The following is a 19,208-nucleotide window of genomic DNA, read 5'->3' on the forward strand; positions in this document are numbered from 1 at the left end:
CAAACTGACACGACTTAGGAGCCTTCAAAGGTAGTCAATAAACACGCAAGCCCCAGGCGTTGCAAGTGTTTTTGTTGGCAGTTGGTGTTTATTCCAAGAGACCGGTGTACCTCCAGTTCCTTAAAAAACCTGTAAGAACCTAACAATCCTACGGATCCCTAAGCCTAAATTCCTAAATAAGTACGGGATGTCTGCACCAAGAGACCTAAGGTAACAGACGGAGCCCTACGGGTAGGATCAAAGGTTCGAGGTGGTGGGATTATCTCAAAGCTAATGAGCTTCTTAATGATGTATTCTTTATTTTGTCTAATACCTAACTTAACATTAAATAACTTATGATTTGAATCGCTTAAATTAAATTCAATATAAGGTTGTAGAATTATAATTGGTGTTATTAATATTCTATGAAATCTCTCCACAAAGTTTAATTTAAAATTATTTTATCTAGATACTAAAAATACCAGCCGTAATGTTGAGTGACCGCCATTACAGTCCTCTTTGTGGCGTTTTATTAAAAGAACTTCGTACAATGCGAATTACGTTGGAATCCGGTCTTTGCATGTGTACAGATTACTTTGCGGAATTATGTATGTGATATGCAGTGAAAATAAATTACAAATTATTTCTTGCGACTAAACGGCTTCTATCTCGGCTATATATATAGCGACACTCCATCGATATGGACATCGTCATAAGCGGCCTTAATGGGTGTCATTTGGGTAAAGTACAAACACAAAAGACAGGAATAATTATCGTACAGTATTTAATTTAGATTGATTCTTTTTAACATTACAAATAATACGTTTAGCTTTAATTATAATATAAAACGAGCAGCGGGTTTAAGGCACCGATCTCCCTTTTTTTATGTAATAGCAGGCAAACGGGCAAGGGGCTCACCTGATGTGAAGCGATACCGCCGCCCATGGACACTCACATTGCCAGAAGGCTCGCAAGTGCGTTGCGTGCGTGCGTCGTTGAATACGGTCTAGTGGGAGGAGCTGGTACTGGGGAGCTCCCGCCCAGAGGTGAGAACAGTATTCCATGTGGGGGCGAATTTGCGCTTTATAGAGTTGCAAGCGGTGGCCCGGAATGAAGGACCGTCTCGCCTTGCTGAGCACACCAAGCTTTTTGGAGGCTAATTTAGCCTTCCCTTCCAAATGACCGCGAAACTGGACGTTATTCGATATGTCAACGCCCAATATTCCGATGTTAGCTGAGGCTTTAAGGAGAGTGCCTTCAAAGAGGGGAGTAGCGACAAAGGGAGTTTTTTTAGCGGAAAACGCGCATACTTGTGTCTTCTTGGGGTTAAATTGGACTAGATTTAGTCTACCCCAGTCCGAGACTCCACGTAAAAGAGTTTCGACTTCAGACACAAGTTTGTTCCGGCACTCATCAACAACAGCCCGAGAAAAACCTGCCCGGCCCGTGTAAAAAGTATCCCCAGTGCTGTCGTCCGCATAGCAATGAAGGTTGCTAAGTTGCAACATATCATTAATATGCAGAATAAACAGGGTCGGGGATAGGACACAGCCTTGTGGGACACCAGCATTGACGGGTTTAAGGTCGGAGCATGCTCCGTCGATGACGACCTTAATGCTCCGATCAGCAAGAAAGCTGGAAATCCAGTTGCATAATTTCTCGGGGAGCCCATAGGCTGGAAGCTTCGAGAGCAGTGCTCTATGCCACACCCGATCGAAGGCTTTCGCTATGTCCAAACTTACCGCCAGCGCCTCCCCCTTGGACTCAATTGCCTCTAAGTGTAAGGTATACAAGGAGGTCACCAGCTGAGTGACCACGACGAAAGCCGTACTGAGAATCGCTAATCAGCTGGCTGCCCTCTAGATACCTCAAGAGCTGGCCGTTAATAATGGTTTCCATTATTTTGGAGAACAAGGAGGTTATTGCAATTGGGCGATAGTTGGACGGATCAGAGCGATCGCCTTTTTTAGGGATCGGATGTATCAAAGCTGTCTTCCAGGCACTTCCAAGCACTTCGGAACAGTGTTGAGGGAGTACAGGTACCGGAAAAGGCGCGTTAGGACCGGAGCCATCTCGGGAGCACAAGTACGCAGCACAATTGGGCGGATGCCATCAGGCCCGCTCGACTTATGGATGTCCAGGGAAAATAAATGTTTACGTATAGCACGTTGCCGGAATGTAACTTCAGGCATCGTAGAATCACACCGCAATAATGTCGGTGGTTCCTTCCCCTGATCATCCAAAGTTGAGTTCGACGCAAAGAGACAGCCTAGAAGATCGGCCTTCTCTTTTGCAGTATGGGCCAGTGAGTCATCCTCCCTATGCAGTGGTGGAATAGAGGGCTGACAGAAATTCCCTTGGACAGCTTTGGCAAGAGACCAGAAGGCTCGAGTTCCCGAAGGAAGATGGGCCAATTTCTCACCAAACCTGGCAATATGCTCTGACTTTGCCTTAGCGATTTCCCGTTTGAAGGACCTAGAGGCTGAATTGTATGCTTTTTTACGTTCGCCGATAGCCGCATCACAGGATGTCACCGCTTCTGCCCAGACTTTAAAGCATTCACGCTTACGGCGCAAAGCCTCTTTGCACGAACGCCTAAACCAAGGCTGGGACTTGCCACCGACCGGCGCCGCAGAGAATGGAATAAAAAGTTCCATGCCCTGCAGGACCATATCAGCGACAGAGTCAGCGACGGCATCCGGAGTACTCAACGAAAAGCAAATGGGCCCCCAAGGGTAGGACGCAAAAAAAGACCGCATCCCGTCCCAATCTGCTGACTTATAGTGCCACACACGGCGACAGCCCGCAAAGCTAGGCCGTAAAGGGCGCGTGAGCGGCACAATGCTCCGTACCACAGAATGATCTGATGAACCCAATGGCGGGTCAACAGAGACTTGGTAGGTCTCCGGATGTGAAGTCAGCAGAAGGTCCAACAAAGAAGGTTTATGACCATCCACATCTGGTATTCGCGTAATCGCAGAGACCATTTGTGTCAAGTCGTAGGCTAAAGCAAAGTCGTGAAAGGATCTTCCCGCGTGATCGGTGGTTTCAGAGCCGAGCCAATCGGCATGGTGGGCGTTAAAATCGCCAAGTAGCCATTTGATGTGCTCCAGTGGGGTAGATTCTGATTCTTCTGCACCTTCATATTTCTTGTAGATGGGGGGGATGGGCTCCGGGAATCTTTCTCACCGCACGAAACGCGAGTACAAGAAGGCGAACCTTTTGTATCACTTTACGCCGGTTTTCTGAAAGACAGTGGTACTGCCCCGGTCGTGCCTGCCCGTTCGGCTGAAGCCAGGAGGCAACAGCATGGCACTCCCACTAGGAAGGGATCGACTGATTGCGCTGGTGAAATAACCTCTGTCACAGGTTATTTCACCAGTGGGCGATGGGATCGTCACGTCCCGACGCCAAAACCATAATCTTCTCATCCACAAATCACATACACCCAACTCGTTCCAACATCTCATCACCACAATGTTCAACTGAATATTCAATCAGAACTACCCTGCGTTCCCTGAACGCACTGTCCAAAGTCGAAATGGCGACCTCGACCCCACTCGAGGCATTTGCTCGGCTCTGATTGGTCGTAACAATATTCGTACTTTTATTAGTTAAGTAATGATTCTAAATTATGAAACAATTAAATAATAACAAAACAAGTCGTCTAATTTTGTTTGCATTTTCCAGTCCGTACTGTTGCACTGTGCACATAGTATTGTAACCGTGACCACGCACGCTGGCAATTTTGGCTGGTAAATTTAAAATTTAGAATTATGTAAATAATTATAAGTTTTTAATAATAATACAAAGCTTTAATCCGTTCAAAAGGTGTTTTTCTCAATAACCAAACAAGTCGAATCAAATTTAATTATGAAAAGAAATAGATGGAATCTCAGTTATTAACCAAAGCAACAATAGAAATCAACGGTTAATTGACTCGATCAGAACATTTCCTAATAATCTGAGCATTCTTTGACTATTTTATTTCTATCAAATATTCCTGAAATAACGAAACACGCAACAGACACTTCTTTCTCCACACACAACTCAAATGTTGCCACATTTATAATTGTATAGCACAATAACAATACATTCAGTAAAACAGACATAAACTTTTCATTAAAACTATAGGTTACCTAACCAATAAATAAATCCTAGTAATATTAACAAGCTTCAGCTAAAAGAGGTCTTCCATTGCCTAATCTTTCATAAAGTACCTAGTTAACTAATTCGGTACAAAATCTCGAAACTGTTGCCTCGTTTATTATACTATAATTCCTTTACTCACCAGTACACATTTAATGAATGTCTCTAAGTAGCGGTGCTAGCTTTTAAATCTTTTAAAACTTTCGTAAATTAAAAGATTATGCCAAAACCCAACGATATCAAAGAAAACCTAAACGAAAGCAGATTTAGGAAATATTGTCACCAAGTCAATTTTGTTAGACGTCGGTAACAACTGTCCCTCTCAACAAATGGAAACTTTTTCCTTTTATTGACGTGACAGATATGATATGATAATTAAAAAGTATTGAATTTTGCACTTTTGATGTAACTTTATCTTACCTACACGTAGTTTATATATACTAATTTATATAGTTATATATTAACGAATTCATTAAAGAATACAAATTCATTTATTTATGTAGTTGAAAAATATTTCATATTATAATTAAAAAGCCTAATTAAGCTTTACATAATCTACAGGCTTTTTAGGGTCCATAAATATAGTCAATATGCAGAACAAATAGAGCTCTATTGCTCTTTTAATAAGCTCTATATTCCCTTACCTGTTAGACCCATTACAGAGTACGATTTACTTGTCGCATCGGTCATGTCGCATTTACGACCGCAAATAAAAATGTCACAAAAATGTTAGAGATTGTATTTTAAGAAATGAGTGCAAATCGATTGTGATTTATATTCGCCAGACCAAGAAAGTGTCGCTTTTATGGGATTGAACAGATACGAGGTAAAATAAAGTACTGGATATAAAAATGATATAAGATTTTTATGATTAAAAAATATGAAGAAAGTCTCTATATCTATCTCAGTTCAAGTTCATTTAATCTAGCTAGCTAATATGTTAGCTACATACATTTAGTATATAATTGTCCATACCATTCTCCCAGATATTTTCTATCGTAGAGGGCAAAAACTATAAAAGGCAGCTGCCACAGCCCTTGGACAGCCACGTTCGGCATGGTTGCAGTGTCGGCCTTTTCTTGCAAAATAAAATAAAAATCAATTTTATTTTATAAAATTATTATATTAAAGCACGGGTCTCAGAACACTTTACTTTTTAACCGTCCGTCGTGTATAGGAGAGTAAAAAACATCAGTTATTTAAAAACTGATTGGTTACTGTGAACTGGTGTTTTAATTATTCTAAAACTTATTGAACTGAAATAACTCTACATGTATAATTCTCGCAAAATATATAGATGATAAAATTCGTTGACTATTTGATATCAAAAAGAATGTTATTACCGTCTAGCGAAGGTAACTTTGGCCGAAGTTTTAAATTTCAAACTAATATTGAGTCGAGCGATGAAAACGTGGATTAATGCCGATTTTTATTAAATTCCCGCGAAAGCCGTTCTGACAGCTCGAATAAATTACCCCACTCCAAATATTGTACGGCCCTTTATTCTTAACGATAGCCTGATAACGTAAGGGTTTGATGGAGCGAGCAATCTGATATGTAGTATAGAATAATCTTTATTGGAATAATACCATTAATAATAACATGTCCATTATCTATTTATTTATTTATTAACACTTCGTTACATTACAATATTTAAAAAAATTGAACATAATAAAATCAAAAGGAGGGCAACTGGCGGTGACCATAGAAAATATCTGGGAGAATAGTATGGACAATTATATACTAAATGTATGTAGTTAACTGACTATCTAATTATAATATTCATTATACTAATTGTAAATATTATTCCACTGTCTTGAGCAATTGCTCTAGGCTTTTGTTGAAAACAAACATTGTTTTCTAGTTTATAGTAATATAAAAGGTTTTTTCATTATCTACAAAAATAAAAATGAATTATGCAAAACATGTGGATGATATTTGAAAAATAACATGGATACTTGTAAAGCTTATTTTAATTGCTTACTTAGAAAAAGAGATTAGTTAGCGAGAACCGTATACCTTCTTTTTCAAATATAATGCTGATTTTCCGTTCCTTGTAATATTGCAATTTATATCTTATTAATTAATTTTCTTTGCTTTTTCTAATTACTTTTATTTGTTTAAAAATTGTTAAACAACTATTTCTTTTTACATATCTCAACGTTTCTAGAGCTATCCAGCAATAGCAGTCAGCTTTTTTGATTTGTTACAACTACGTGGTATAAGGTGAAATATAAAATCGTAAATTACATTATATTATAATCCATATAGTACTAGGCAACATAAATACTTGAGAAAAAGAATGTTGTTTTTTGCCGTTTGTTAACAACGCCTATTTTGCGGCAGCGCCAGATTCCGTACTTGTTTGAGGAAGGTGAGACGGGGCTAAAGTATCCACACATGCATCCCATTTCAAAGCTTATATCATCCTCAAGAGATCAAATAAATGCAATCGGTCATATACTAACGATTCTTGTTGGCCTTAAAATGGGTGGAATATTGTAGGTAAGAGAGTGACGTGTGATCGTGTTGAGCGCGGAGTGACGTTAAGACGACCTGTACTATTTTGGCAATGGAGGCAATGGCTACTTATATGCGGTATACAGTTGGTAAACATATATTCACAAAATGATTGTATTTCTATCGTATCGTATCAAGTAAATGGCAGACTCACATGGTTTAGAAAATATATTACGTCAGTATTGTGTACAAGTAATCTTTCTTTGTCCACCTGAAGAGTTTCAACGCTTTGTTATCGTATACTTATAGCAGCTTTTCATCATGCTCTCCTTTCTTCAGCACATATGAAACTTTTTAAATTTCTCGTAGAAAATGCTGTCTCTTAGAAGTTAAGTTTATAAGAGTGTAAAAGGTATTAATAAAACAGACTACATTTTTTGTTTACCAGAGATATTTAGTTTATATATATCTAAAGTCTACTCTGTACAGAATTGATACATTCCTACTAAAAATATTCGTGTGAAAGATTATGATACGAGGCAAGATTTTAGATTTGCGCTTAGATTTTTCATGTTATCAATAACTGTAGTCTTATCTTCAAAAGACAGGTTGTTGTATCTTTTTGTAAATGTTACTTTAATCAAATAAACAACTTTTGAAGTGAAACTTCTTTATCAGCGTTGGAAAAAAAAAATACCGACACAATTTTCGGTTACGCGTCAATTTTTTCCGTTACGCGACATATTTTTCTTGTTAGATTCGAAGCCAATAATGACAAAAATATATAATAACGATAACAATGATAGTAATAATTCTATTACAATTAATTACATTCTGTAATAATCTTAGTAGTAATAAGGTAAAATAAAATAATTGTATTATTTGTATTGTCTATGATAATAAAAGAATTTTGTTAAATTTTATCTTATTTAACGTTATTTAACCAAATTCTGTAAAGTTGCCTATAGTAGATCATTTTTCGAAAAATAAGATCATTAAGAAGTTTAACTTTTTACGTGTCTACACTAGTACACGCACACATTTTTTGTAATAAAGAGTAGTTACAATTTTCTTATTCTACATGTTTTTATATGATCTAGGTAGATTTCAGATTTCTTTAACACGAAATGTAAACTAGTAATTATACGATTCTTAATTTTCTTTATACAACAGAACAGTATCTACGACAGATAATAATCTTATTTAATTGTGCTGTACAATGGAGTTAAGACAAACGGCTCGTGCTGTTTTTCTTAATTGTTATCCTGCTGAGGGTTGCAAAAAACTTTAATTATCTGTAATTTCTGTGCGTCAGATGAAGCTTGGCGTGGGATGAAAGAGAGTGGCGATTATCTAAAATATTTTTAAATGTGTATTTTAACTAATAAATAAATGGTGTCTGATATGTGCCTTAAAGTCTAATACAATTATTCATAAATTATTTAAAAGAAATTTCTCAAAATGTTCAATTTTCAGAATCATATTGGATTCATTTTGAGTAGTACTTCCTTATATTTTTCTCGACATATATAATAACAGAGTTAGAAATGACAAGACCAGAAAATCCTTGTTTCGGAGGCCAATACTTACTTTGGGTCGCTGCGCTATAGTACTAAATAGTTTTCTTGACATATACCATCCAATTAAAGGTTTCTAAAGGTTAATTTAATTTTAAATAAAATTAATTTAATTATTTTTAAGAAAATTAAAGTTTCTAGTGTCAACGTAAATTTGAATCGAACTTCAAGTTTTAAGAAAATAGAAAATAGTTAAAGTCAAAAATCATTTATTCATATAGGTAACACAATGTACACTTATGAACGTCAAAAATAATCATTAAATGCTTCTAATTTTACATTTACTGCATTTTAGTTCTCGAATCAAGGCCGTAGAACGGACGAGAAGAACTGGATATAAACTCTCCGCCACTCTTTTTAATCGCCATTTTTTTGTGTTACACAAATTTTGTAAGGAACCTCCACTTTGTTCCTCTTAAGTAATAAATAATAATAAAATAATTTAAAAACAAAGATTGTCTCAGATTGTCAAAGATCCGATCCTCCCCCATCAGCAGGAGGCATGGTGCTTACATTCTCGTGGGAACAACACGCAAATACGTAGTTGAAATAACGCCACAAGCTCGTATGCATTCTTTAATGAAAACGCAAAAGGTCATACGTAGATACTATGATTTTGAATTTAGTTTTGTAGCGACACCTATAGTCTACGGCGACATTTGCAATGACATCATCCCTTAAACGTGCTAAGGAGGTTATTCCGACCACAAAGGGTATATCTCGTACAACTCGTCTCGTCTATAGCCATCGAGCCGGCCAGTCAGTGGTTAGACAGGTTGAGAATCCTTCAAGGGAAAAATATATTAACTGTAGCCGGTCAAATAATCTTAAATCGCTCTAAGTTTATACTTAGAAACGCAGACACATTATTTACCTCACCCAGAAAGGAGTTTTGCTTAAATTTCAATTTAGAAACCGCTGGACTTCAAGGTGGGACAAACAACGACCTCTATTACGAAAATCATTATAATTTTTGTCCCTTTTGAGTTTCTAGGGTTTATGTAATCGTAATGGATGTTTAATATTATTTTCTGAGTTAACATTTAATTTACAAGCCATACCCCACGGTATATATATGTTTATTTAAATACCGAGCAGTGTTGGCTTAGTAGCTTCAGCGTTTGACTCTCATCCCTGAGGTTGTAAGTTCGATCCCCGGCTATGCACCAATGGACTTTTTTTCTTTGTGCGCATATAACATTCACCGTTCGTGAAGGAAAACATCGTGAGGAAACCGGCTTGCCTTAGACCCAGAAGGCTGATTACCTACTTGCCTACCAGATTGATAAATTATCATGAAACATATACGGAAATATACCTCTATAGGAGCAGACATGACAAATTTTGTGGCGCCAGTGATTTATTGTATTTTATTTCAAACACAATTCATTTAATTCGCACCAACTAGTTCCTGATATGACCTCATAAAACAAAAAACAGCTTTATAATAATAGCTTGAAGTGTAGATTTTCAAATCGTGGACTGATCTGAAAATCTATTGTGTCGAGTAGGTTTACGGCGTTTTCTTCAGTTCTATCCTTTTGCCGTCAATGCATTTACATATATAGGATTAAATATATTGCATTGGTATATAATCAATAACATCATCATTCAATATACAAATTCAAATTTCATTACGTTATACAAAACAAATGAATTACGCCTCCGTAAATTAAGGTTATAAAGCCTTATTCTAAGACTTTAGATAAAATTAATCTATGTTTTTAAGGTAGGAAGTTAATCAGTTTGTTATTTATAAACCTAGGGTTGATCACAAAAGACAAGATCGCAAAAGGCTAAGATAGAAAAATATTTTTTTATTTTGGAAATATAATATGAAATTTAGTTTTAAGTTTACAAATAAGCGTTTTCTTTGACTTAGACAACTTAACTTTTTTAATGGATATGAACACCAATTTATTAGGCTAGACTTTCGTTATCCGGCTAAACACCTATAAAACTGAAATGTGACATTACTAATTCATTCTACTTTACTACATATAATCTATTGTAATTAGTAGACAAAATCAAATAAGTGACCAATTGTTGATTTATATTTTATATTTGATGATTCCAATACTGTACATTGGATACTTTACATAATCAATACAATAATTCAGATAATAATCCCTTTTAGAATGCGGCAAACGTCGTACTCTAGCTCCAGCAACAAAACGTATCGTAGGAGGGGTAGAAGCGTCACCAGGGGACTGGCCCTTCCTTGCAGCTATTCTTGGTGGACCAGAAGAAGTGTTTTACTGTGCTGGAGTACTCGTCGCTGACCAGTGGGTCCTGACAGCTTCACATTGTGTTGGAAAGTAAGTTAAATGAATTTTTTAACTATATTTACTTTGTACATCTCTTCACTTCTGATCTAATTTAAATTGGTAAGAGTCTCTTTATGTACTGTAGAAATTTAATTGTAAAGTATTGTAAATTAAATTTACAAAAGAAACTTAATAAATATTCCAGTGCTCAGTCTTCTATGGAATTCCAAAATTTACTTAATCCTTTAATCGGCCATTTTACTGTGTAAAATAAAAACGTTTTCTTAAGCCAACAACTTTTTTTTAATTTACACTTCGTCACTATAATATACGAAATTATATCGTCGCGGCCTTATCGCTAACAAGCGATTTCTTCCAGGCAATTCTAATATGGTACGATAAAGAAAAGAAACACCTATAGAGGGTAAATTAAAACAAGTGCATAATTAATTAACAAAAAAGCTGAAAATAACATGTAACTATAACTAAAATTAAATAAAGTTAAATCTAAAGAAAAAATATAAATAATAATATGTATAAACAAAAATCTAAAGTTAATCCAAAGTATTCTATCATTAGCGGAAAGATGGTGTAAATTAAATGCCCAGATACTTAATAAAATAATATAATTCAAAGAAGGATGTGAATTGTACAATGATCGTAGGTCAAGTGACATGAGTAGACAAATTTGTTTGAAGAATCTTCAACCGCCTGATGCAGGTGACGGCAATGTTCCCGCGATGGTGTTTCGGCGTAATATTTGCGCAGGCGTTAAGTCTGAACACAAAGGTTAATTGAGTAACAATTAACTAGTATATATAAGTAGTAGGTAATTACGAGGCAGAAGAAAAATGATAAATTTAAATATTGAGCTCGTCTGATATCAATTGGTAGGGAATTCCATGGTAGAATACTTTGTACAGTAAAGGAGGAGTGAAAGAAATCAGTTTTATGAGTAGGAGTTTCAAGAATAGGATTGTCTAAGAAATAAAAGTCAAAACTTCCGCCAGAGAGGAACATAAAATTTTGCTTTAATTAAATAGGAGTTTTAGGATTAAAAAAACATTATAGAGAAGTTGTAAAATGTGCATCTTACGCCGCAATCGAATGGGTAGCCAATTAAGTTTTCTTAAGAGTTGTTGAAAACAATGTTGTTTTATTAAGAGTTACAATGTCTTGTTACATTTCTAAATAAATACTTTCATTGTCTCAGTTTGCCGTGTGAATTGTTATGAACACTTGTTGATTATTACTTACCTGATGCTTAAAATGTATCATTAAAAACATTGCAATTCATTTAATTAATAGAAAGTTGATATAAATTTCCGCTTTTATTTTCTATGATTAAACTTAATATTTCAAATTGGAGATATAATAAGCTCTGCGTGATTAACAATTTGAATCACGGATGTAAATATAACAATAACAAATGTAGAATTTAGTCTAGTTCCAAAAAAAGTACTGGGTTTAAGTGTGCGAGTCTCATTGTTAAACCGACGAATCCCGGTTATACACCAATGTATTTTTATGTGTATAATTAATGTTAAATCCCTAGTACAGTGAAGGAAAACAGCATAAGGAAACCGGCATGCCTTAGACCCAAAAGTCGAAGACATGTAAGCAGGCTGATTAACTACTTAGCTATTAGGAAAAGGGTATCACAAACAGATACAGAATTCTGAGGCCCAGATTGTAGGTTGTAGTGCCACTGGTTTTTAACAAGGTGTTAAAATTTGTTTTAGCCATTCAGACGTCGACGGGTGGACTATACAACTGGGTATTACGCGTAGACGAAGTCATGCATATTACGGACAGAAAGTGAAAGTACGAAGAGTGGTCCCACACCCACTATATAACGTTGGTGTGGCGCATGATAATGACATCGCCTTGTTTCAGGTATTTTTATTACTACTAACTAGTTTTTTTAAGATGCTTAGCCAGGCTGTGCACATAAAAAAATATAGCAACGAATATAAGGGAGTTTCTAACATATTTATCTTTGTTGTTAAATAAAGTAAATCAATCAACACTTCCAACCAACTTTCAATGGCGACTTTAATACTAAGTTTTTTCGCAATTCCAACGTTACGCAGCGCTACAGATATTGAGTGAAAAACATTGAAATTTAACTAAGGAACGTCGGTCGGTGATCGCTATTGGAGTTTCAAAGTTTCTTTCTATTTAAACGATTCGATGCGGTACTTTAAATTTATCGCTGATGTAATCGCGCATATAATAAGGGTAAATCTTCCAATGGGCAAAATCTATTTTTTTTAACAGTGTGGTCCGAAGTACACAAGAAGTTATTATTTGAGAAATTTTAATTTCGTAAAACTTAATATTAACTTGAATACACCCAATAAATAAGCATAAATAGTATGTCGAACGCAAGGTTTCATCAGTATCAATCTAGTGAATTGTATAAATAAGATACAGGGAAGATTTTTCCAAACTTAATAAGAATTAGTAAAAAAAGGCAATTTTCTTATAACAACGCAAAATAAATTATAACTCTGCAGTTGAGTTTAAGGACGTATTGTAGAACAATTTGCAACTGATGACCCCATCTTACACCTAGTTGCGTTTGATCCACGACTTTTTGACCAACCTATATATATATATATATACATGTTTTAATTTTTGAACTCAGTTGGCGGTTCGAGTTCGATACCATGAACACTTATCCCCGGTATGTTTACCACCTGCACGCCGAGCCCTTTTACCTGGAACACTCTGTACAGTCATCGGTTGGGGAAAGCGTACTGACAAAGACAGTAAGTATACCATCGGTATAATGCAATCACCGAAGAGAATTGTAACCACACCATACCATACCATATTACCGCAATGAGATAATAGCATATTTTATTCATTAGTTGAAAAACATACTAACAGTTACACCACGAATTAACCAATACGACTTTAAGAAAAAAGCGTACAATCTAATAACTTAAAAATCTAGCATAAAACAGATTAAAGCAAATAGATATTGTATAATAAGCAAACAAACCAGTTACAATATAAATTAATACTCAGCAAATAATTTCAATTATAACAATATATATTTTAGATTTCGTAAGACCATTGATCGTTAATGCTTGCAAAAGACATGACTATTAGGTCCTTACATATGAAATTGGCGTATTTCGTACTGGCCACTTTAATCACGATGTTCTCCTCTTTGGTAAGGAATTCCAAATTCAAATTTGTACAGCTATTTACTCATGTATTTGTGCTTCGATGACCGTCATTCATTTGTTTTTTTCTTCTGTTTTTTTCTGTTTGCGTCACTCATTTTACAAAATGGAAAACTTAAAGTATCGCATTATTTACGAGTACGAGTTCCGCCGTGGTACTAGTGCTGCGAAAACGACTCGAAGGGTGAATGATGTGTATGGCGGTCATGTTGCAAATGAAAACACAGTTCGTTTTTGGTTCCAACGTTTTCGTTCTGGAAATTTCGACCTGCAGAACAAGCCCCGTGGACGGCCTGAGACCCAAGTTGATAATGAAGTATTGAAGGCTATTGTGGAAGCGGATCAATCACAAACCACGTCCGAGTTAGCTGCAGGCTGGGGTGTTAGTGATAAAACTGTTTTGATTCAATTGAAGCAAATTGGGAAGATTCAAAAGCTTGAAAGGTGGGTACCTCATGAATTGACTGAAGCAAACCGGTAAACGCGCGTCGACTGCTGCGTTACATTACTGAACCGGCACAATAATGAAGGTATTTTAAACCGAATCATTACCTGTGATGAAAAATGGATTCTTTACGATAATCGGAAGCGCTCAGCGCAATAATTGGATCCTGGCCAGCCAGCCAAATCCTGCCCCAAGCGAAAATTAACCTCAAAAAAGTTACTTGTAAGCGTTTGGTGGATTAGTGCCGGTATTGTTCATTGCAGTTTTCTCAAATCTGGCCAGACTATAACGGCTGATGTCTATTGTCAGCAATTGCAAACCATGATGGAAAAGCTGGCGGCTAAACAACCTAGGCTGGTCAATTGCTCCACGCCACTGCTACTTCACGACAACGCTAGACCACACACTGCACAACAGACGGCTACCAAATTAGAAGAGCTTCAATTGGAATGTCTAAGACATCCTCCGTACTCCGCGGACCTTGCTCCAACAGATTACCATTTTTTTCGAAATTTGCATAACTTCTTTCAAGGGAAAAAATTTAACTCTGATGGGGCAGTCCAAATCGCCTTCACAGATTTTATTGATATCCGTCCTACTGTTTTTTTTAGTAAAGGGATGAATGAACTACCTATGAGATGGCAAAAGTGCATAGAAAACAATGGTTCATACTTTGATTAATTAAATATATTATATTTAAAAATATTCGACTTTTTGTTCCTCCCATACAAAACCCCAATTTCATATGTAAGGACCTAATATTTCAAAAATATTTCTTATATAAAAGGCTTAAAATCGTAAATCAATTAGGGATGCCAACGTTTTTCCTGAACATCGTAGAGCGGTACTGAAAAAAGTTGTCATTTACAGCTACTCCTTCACAAATAACCTTATTTTCCATTTTGACTGTTCAATAGTTAAAGGCTAAGACTTGATAATATAGTTAGTATATTTCACTATACAATTAGTAAATATATTTGTTTGAAACCAAGCCTAAATGTAGCTCCAAGCTAGGTTTCCCGTTAGCCGATAACTCCGTATGTTGATTAGCGTTTATGTATAAACGGAAAACCCACAACATGTTCCGTTTCCGACTAAAATCTCCTGCCTTTTCCTTTATCCTTTTCTGTATTATAATGTATTATCTTCTTTCATAATCAATAATAATATCAGATTTAATATGTTTATGTAAATATTTTGTTTTTAACTAGCTTATACCTTTGTTTCCTATTGATGTCTACGTTTATATTTCCCCGCATGTAATTTTCCTATTTTTTACTTGAAACTGGCATAAAATTTGTATACTACTATTGTTAACTACTACTATTGAAAACCCCTGATTTTTATTCAACAATGTAAAATTAATTTAAATTAAAACAAAATAAATATGTCTCTTCAGTTCTCTAATATGTTTCTTATACACACACACAATCAATTAGCTCTTTACAATTAAGATACCACTTTTAGTAGTATCTCTATATATACATAGGCCACTTTATTGTATATCCTATAGTGAATTACTCGATATATTAAAAACATAATACTTGTATTTTCAATCGACTTTTATACGTTTGCAACAAATAAACACAATCTCTACCGGACTAAACCAATAGAATTCTTATCCTTGAGTTGAATACGAAGTCGGGACAGGTCATTTTTATCAATCTATTAAATAATTATTTTCCGTAGAAATATTTGAGAAGTTGGCAGCGATACATTTAAGTCTCAGTAATGTGTTTACGGGTCATTTGTGCTGCAGTTAGTCGGCTGACTGAGGCCAGCAGTAACGAGTTGAAAAGTTAGCATTTTATTGCACATTAAACTGTCTCGGTGAAGATTTTCAAGATTCTTTTATTAATATGCAATTTTCGTTTATAACTTATTTTACTCGTGCGTTAATGACATGGCCCGTGAATTTTGCAAACATTTATCGTTTTACATATGTCTTGTGATATCCAGTAATATTTTAAAGAGAAATGAATTCATTGTTTCATTTCATTTCGCTTGAATAGGCTCCAAAGCTACATGACTGAATTGTAAATTATATAAGCATTAGATCCCTGCGTTTTTTTGGCAGGATAGGCTATAGAATATAATCGAAAAAGTTTGGATTCTGTATGAAATTAGGATACAAGCGTTCTTAATCACGTACGGTGCGGAAAATAATGACAATATAGGAGTAAGTGATGTACTACAGTTTTATAGAAGAAATCAATATCTACAAATAATTCCGCGTTTATAAAAATATAGCTATTTAAAAATATTCTTTTTGCGTTTAAAAATCTATTAAACGAGAAAAGCTTTAGGCTTTATGCTTAATAGAATATCGTGGTACGACTCAATTAATGTGCTTGAAACCGCAGAGTATAGCGAGTTTTTAATTATATTCGTTCATTTACATTCGATCATTACTTAATTATATTCGTTTGGAGCCGTTGAGCATAAAACAGATCAAGGAAAAGTAATATTATATTTTTCATACTCTATGAATGCGATTCTATTAACGTTTCCACAATGTGGCATTTCGCAACAACAACCCTCCTTTTTAAACATAAGATAGAAACTGGATGTGCAATTGAATATGATTATCATGGAGTTGAGTTTTGACACACAGAAGTCATGAGTCATTCATACATTCCCGTTAAAATCTGACTAGAATTTTACCATCTAAGATTATCTCTGCTATAGATAAATGCAAAAACTCAGACATAATATATTTATTACCTAGCAGAGATAATACGTTCAAAACAAAACCTCGATTCAAAAGACATTATTTCTGTTACGTTTTCACTATTTCTTAAATATATATTATAATATTCTACATTAAGCAACGGTCTGACTGACTATTTGTAGCCTAGTAGTAGAGTGCCTATCATCAACATTCCAGCCAACAACAACAATTTTTTTTGAAACATCATTATCACCTCGAGGTCCGTCGTTCCAACGATCGAGTGTTTTTAAATGTATTTTTTGCCGCACACCACTACTGTAGAACTGGCTGCCCACTGAAGTATTTCCGAGCTAATTAGGGACGTTCAAGAGCGTGCCAATTTTTAAAAGGCTAGCGTGTCACTTGCTAGCCTTCTGGCAGTGTGAGTGTCTGTGCAACGGTATCATTCAAAATCATCTTAGTTATATAAAACATTTATATTATATCTAAAATTAAATTAAGTAATACACATTGTATTGTAATAATATTATACAAATATATATAACTTACCTACATTATATACCTGGGTTTTATATTGACAGTTACAGTCGTTACTGTAGAGACCGCTACACTATTTTAATAACAAGTGATTCGAGACTTCATATTCTTGAGTATTTTTAGTGTCAGAATACGAACCGGCAGTGAATGAGGTGGAAGTACCTGTCCTCAACCGTGATCTTTGTAACCAGTGGCTGGAACATCGGGATCTTAACGTGACTGAAGGGATGATCTGCGCAGGATATCCTGAAGGTGGCAAGGATGCTTGCCAGGTGAGGATAATTTCATTTGCGTTCCGATTAGGGCTGTACGCATTAATTGTAGCACGTACTATGAAGGAAAGCATTCGCTGGAAAACGACTTGTCTTATGACGTAAGATAGCCACAGAACATGCATAAAAAATAGACGCGGCTGCCCCACACAGGGATTTATGAAAAGGAGACGTAAAAAATAGTTTGTCATACATGTTCAGTTAATACTCGCATAGGTGTAAAGTAAACATTTAGAAAAATGGTCATACAATAAATTCGGTATAAACTATACTAAAATTCACAAAAATAAATTACAATAATAAGAATTAGAAATTCTTACTAAAAGAATTACATTTCTTCAGTGTTAAACAATGTATTTATGTTTCACGGTTTAAAGATGTTTTTTGAAAGTCGCAAACATTTTTAATTTACTATAAAAAAAGAAACATATTACGATTCCCTTTGTTAGATGTCCAAATAGACCACTACAGAAGATGAAATCTAATAAATTCGTTATGTTTGAAATTGCGAGGGCCCGTCTTTATATAATTTTTTCCTTCATAAACTTTTATTTATTTAGGAAAATCTCTTGGGTAATGTTTAATGAAATTTCGTTATCGATATCAAAGATTCAATATTATTTTCTTTCATTGGATAACCAACAAGTTGATATCAATTTAATCAAATGGTTTAATTAAAGTCTTATATAGAGAATTTGTATTACATCTGTGATTTATGCCAATAAAATAATTGTTTTTAGAACACAGTGTTATCACCAGTTCAGAAAGTTATTCGGAATCAAAAAACGCTTTTTACTGTTTTTAGTTACTTAAATGGCTAAATATACGGACCTAAAATAATAGTTATATAGGTATAGAAAAATGTTACATTGCGTAATTTCGTGGAGATGGATGAAATGTACAATTACAAGATTTAAAAAAATTTACAATAACAAAGAAATAAGATTACACCAGACATTGTGGGTCAGTACGTAAACGTAGCAAAAACAAGCCGCTATAGTCACTAAAAGTTTATAATGCCTTTCACACCTTACAGACAAGTCAAGGCAATTCAGAGAGGTGAGCGCTAAGTCTGAGGGCAAAAAGCGACTAGGTCTGATACGTCAAAAAATTATAGGATTTTGATTGATTTGTTACAAGATCCAAAGCTCGCGCTTGTGTCTAAATCTCTTAGACTACATATTTTTTGACTCAATAAAGAGATTCTATATTATATAATCCAATGACACAGTGTGCTGAACAAGGCCATTTCAGCTTACCTAGTCGAACAAAAGATATCCATATGCAACGAGAAAGCCTCTTATAAGACAGGCGGAGTGGATCTTAGAGCTATTAGTGTGTTTAGAACGCTCCAATGCCAACATGGAAAGTTATTGCCGCCAGCTACACTCCGCTACTTATTGCACTGCATTTATTGCGTATTGGAAAATAACTTTTATTTTCTGTCTAGATTTATAGAGTTCTGTTAGATAACGACTATGATTTCTATTGCGTTTTATAATAGTACCGGAACAGAATTGATATTATTACATTGGACTTACTTGTCTCTTCTCACAGCGTGAAATCACTTTGACCGAATGGGACCAAAGACTTTAAATATATATGCCATGATATTTTCTTTAAAAATAAAATAAAATAAATATGTGGCGCTACA

At 35.1% G+C, this 19,208-nt stretch overlaps 1 protein-coding gene across 1 annotated transcript in view; it reads left to right on the top strand.

The window, feature by feature from the left end:
- LOC123714297 (atrial natriuretic peptide-converting enzyme-like) overlaps positions 1 to 19,208 on the top strand; it is an 82,661-nt gene that overhangs the window by 62,146 nt on the left and 1,307 nt on the right. Inside the window, exons 13-16 of the mRNA XM_045668513.1 lie at positions 10,303 to 10,483; positions 12,175 to 12,328; positions 13,083 to 13,206; positions 17,406 to 17,554. Of these exons, the coding sequence (XP_045524469.1) occupies positions 10,303 to 10,483; positions 12,175 to 12,328; positions 13,083 to 13,206; positions 17,406 to 17,554 (608 nt within the window). The remainder of the gene's footprint in view (positions 1 to 10,302; positions 10,484 to 12,174; positions 12,329 to 13,082; positions 13,207 to 17,405; positions 17,555 to 19,208) is intronic.

Source organism: Pieris brassicae, chromosome 9 (genome assembly GCF_905147105.1).
Source record: "Pieris brassicae chromosome 9, ilPieBrab1.1, whole genome shotgun sequence".
In the NCBI taxonomy this organism is placed as follows: Eukaryota; Metazoa; Arthropoda; class Insecta; order Lepidoptera; family Pieridae; genus Pieris; species Pieris brassicae.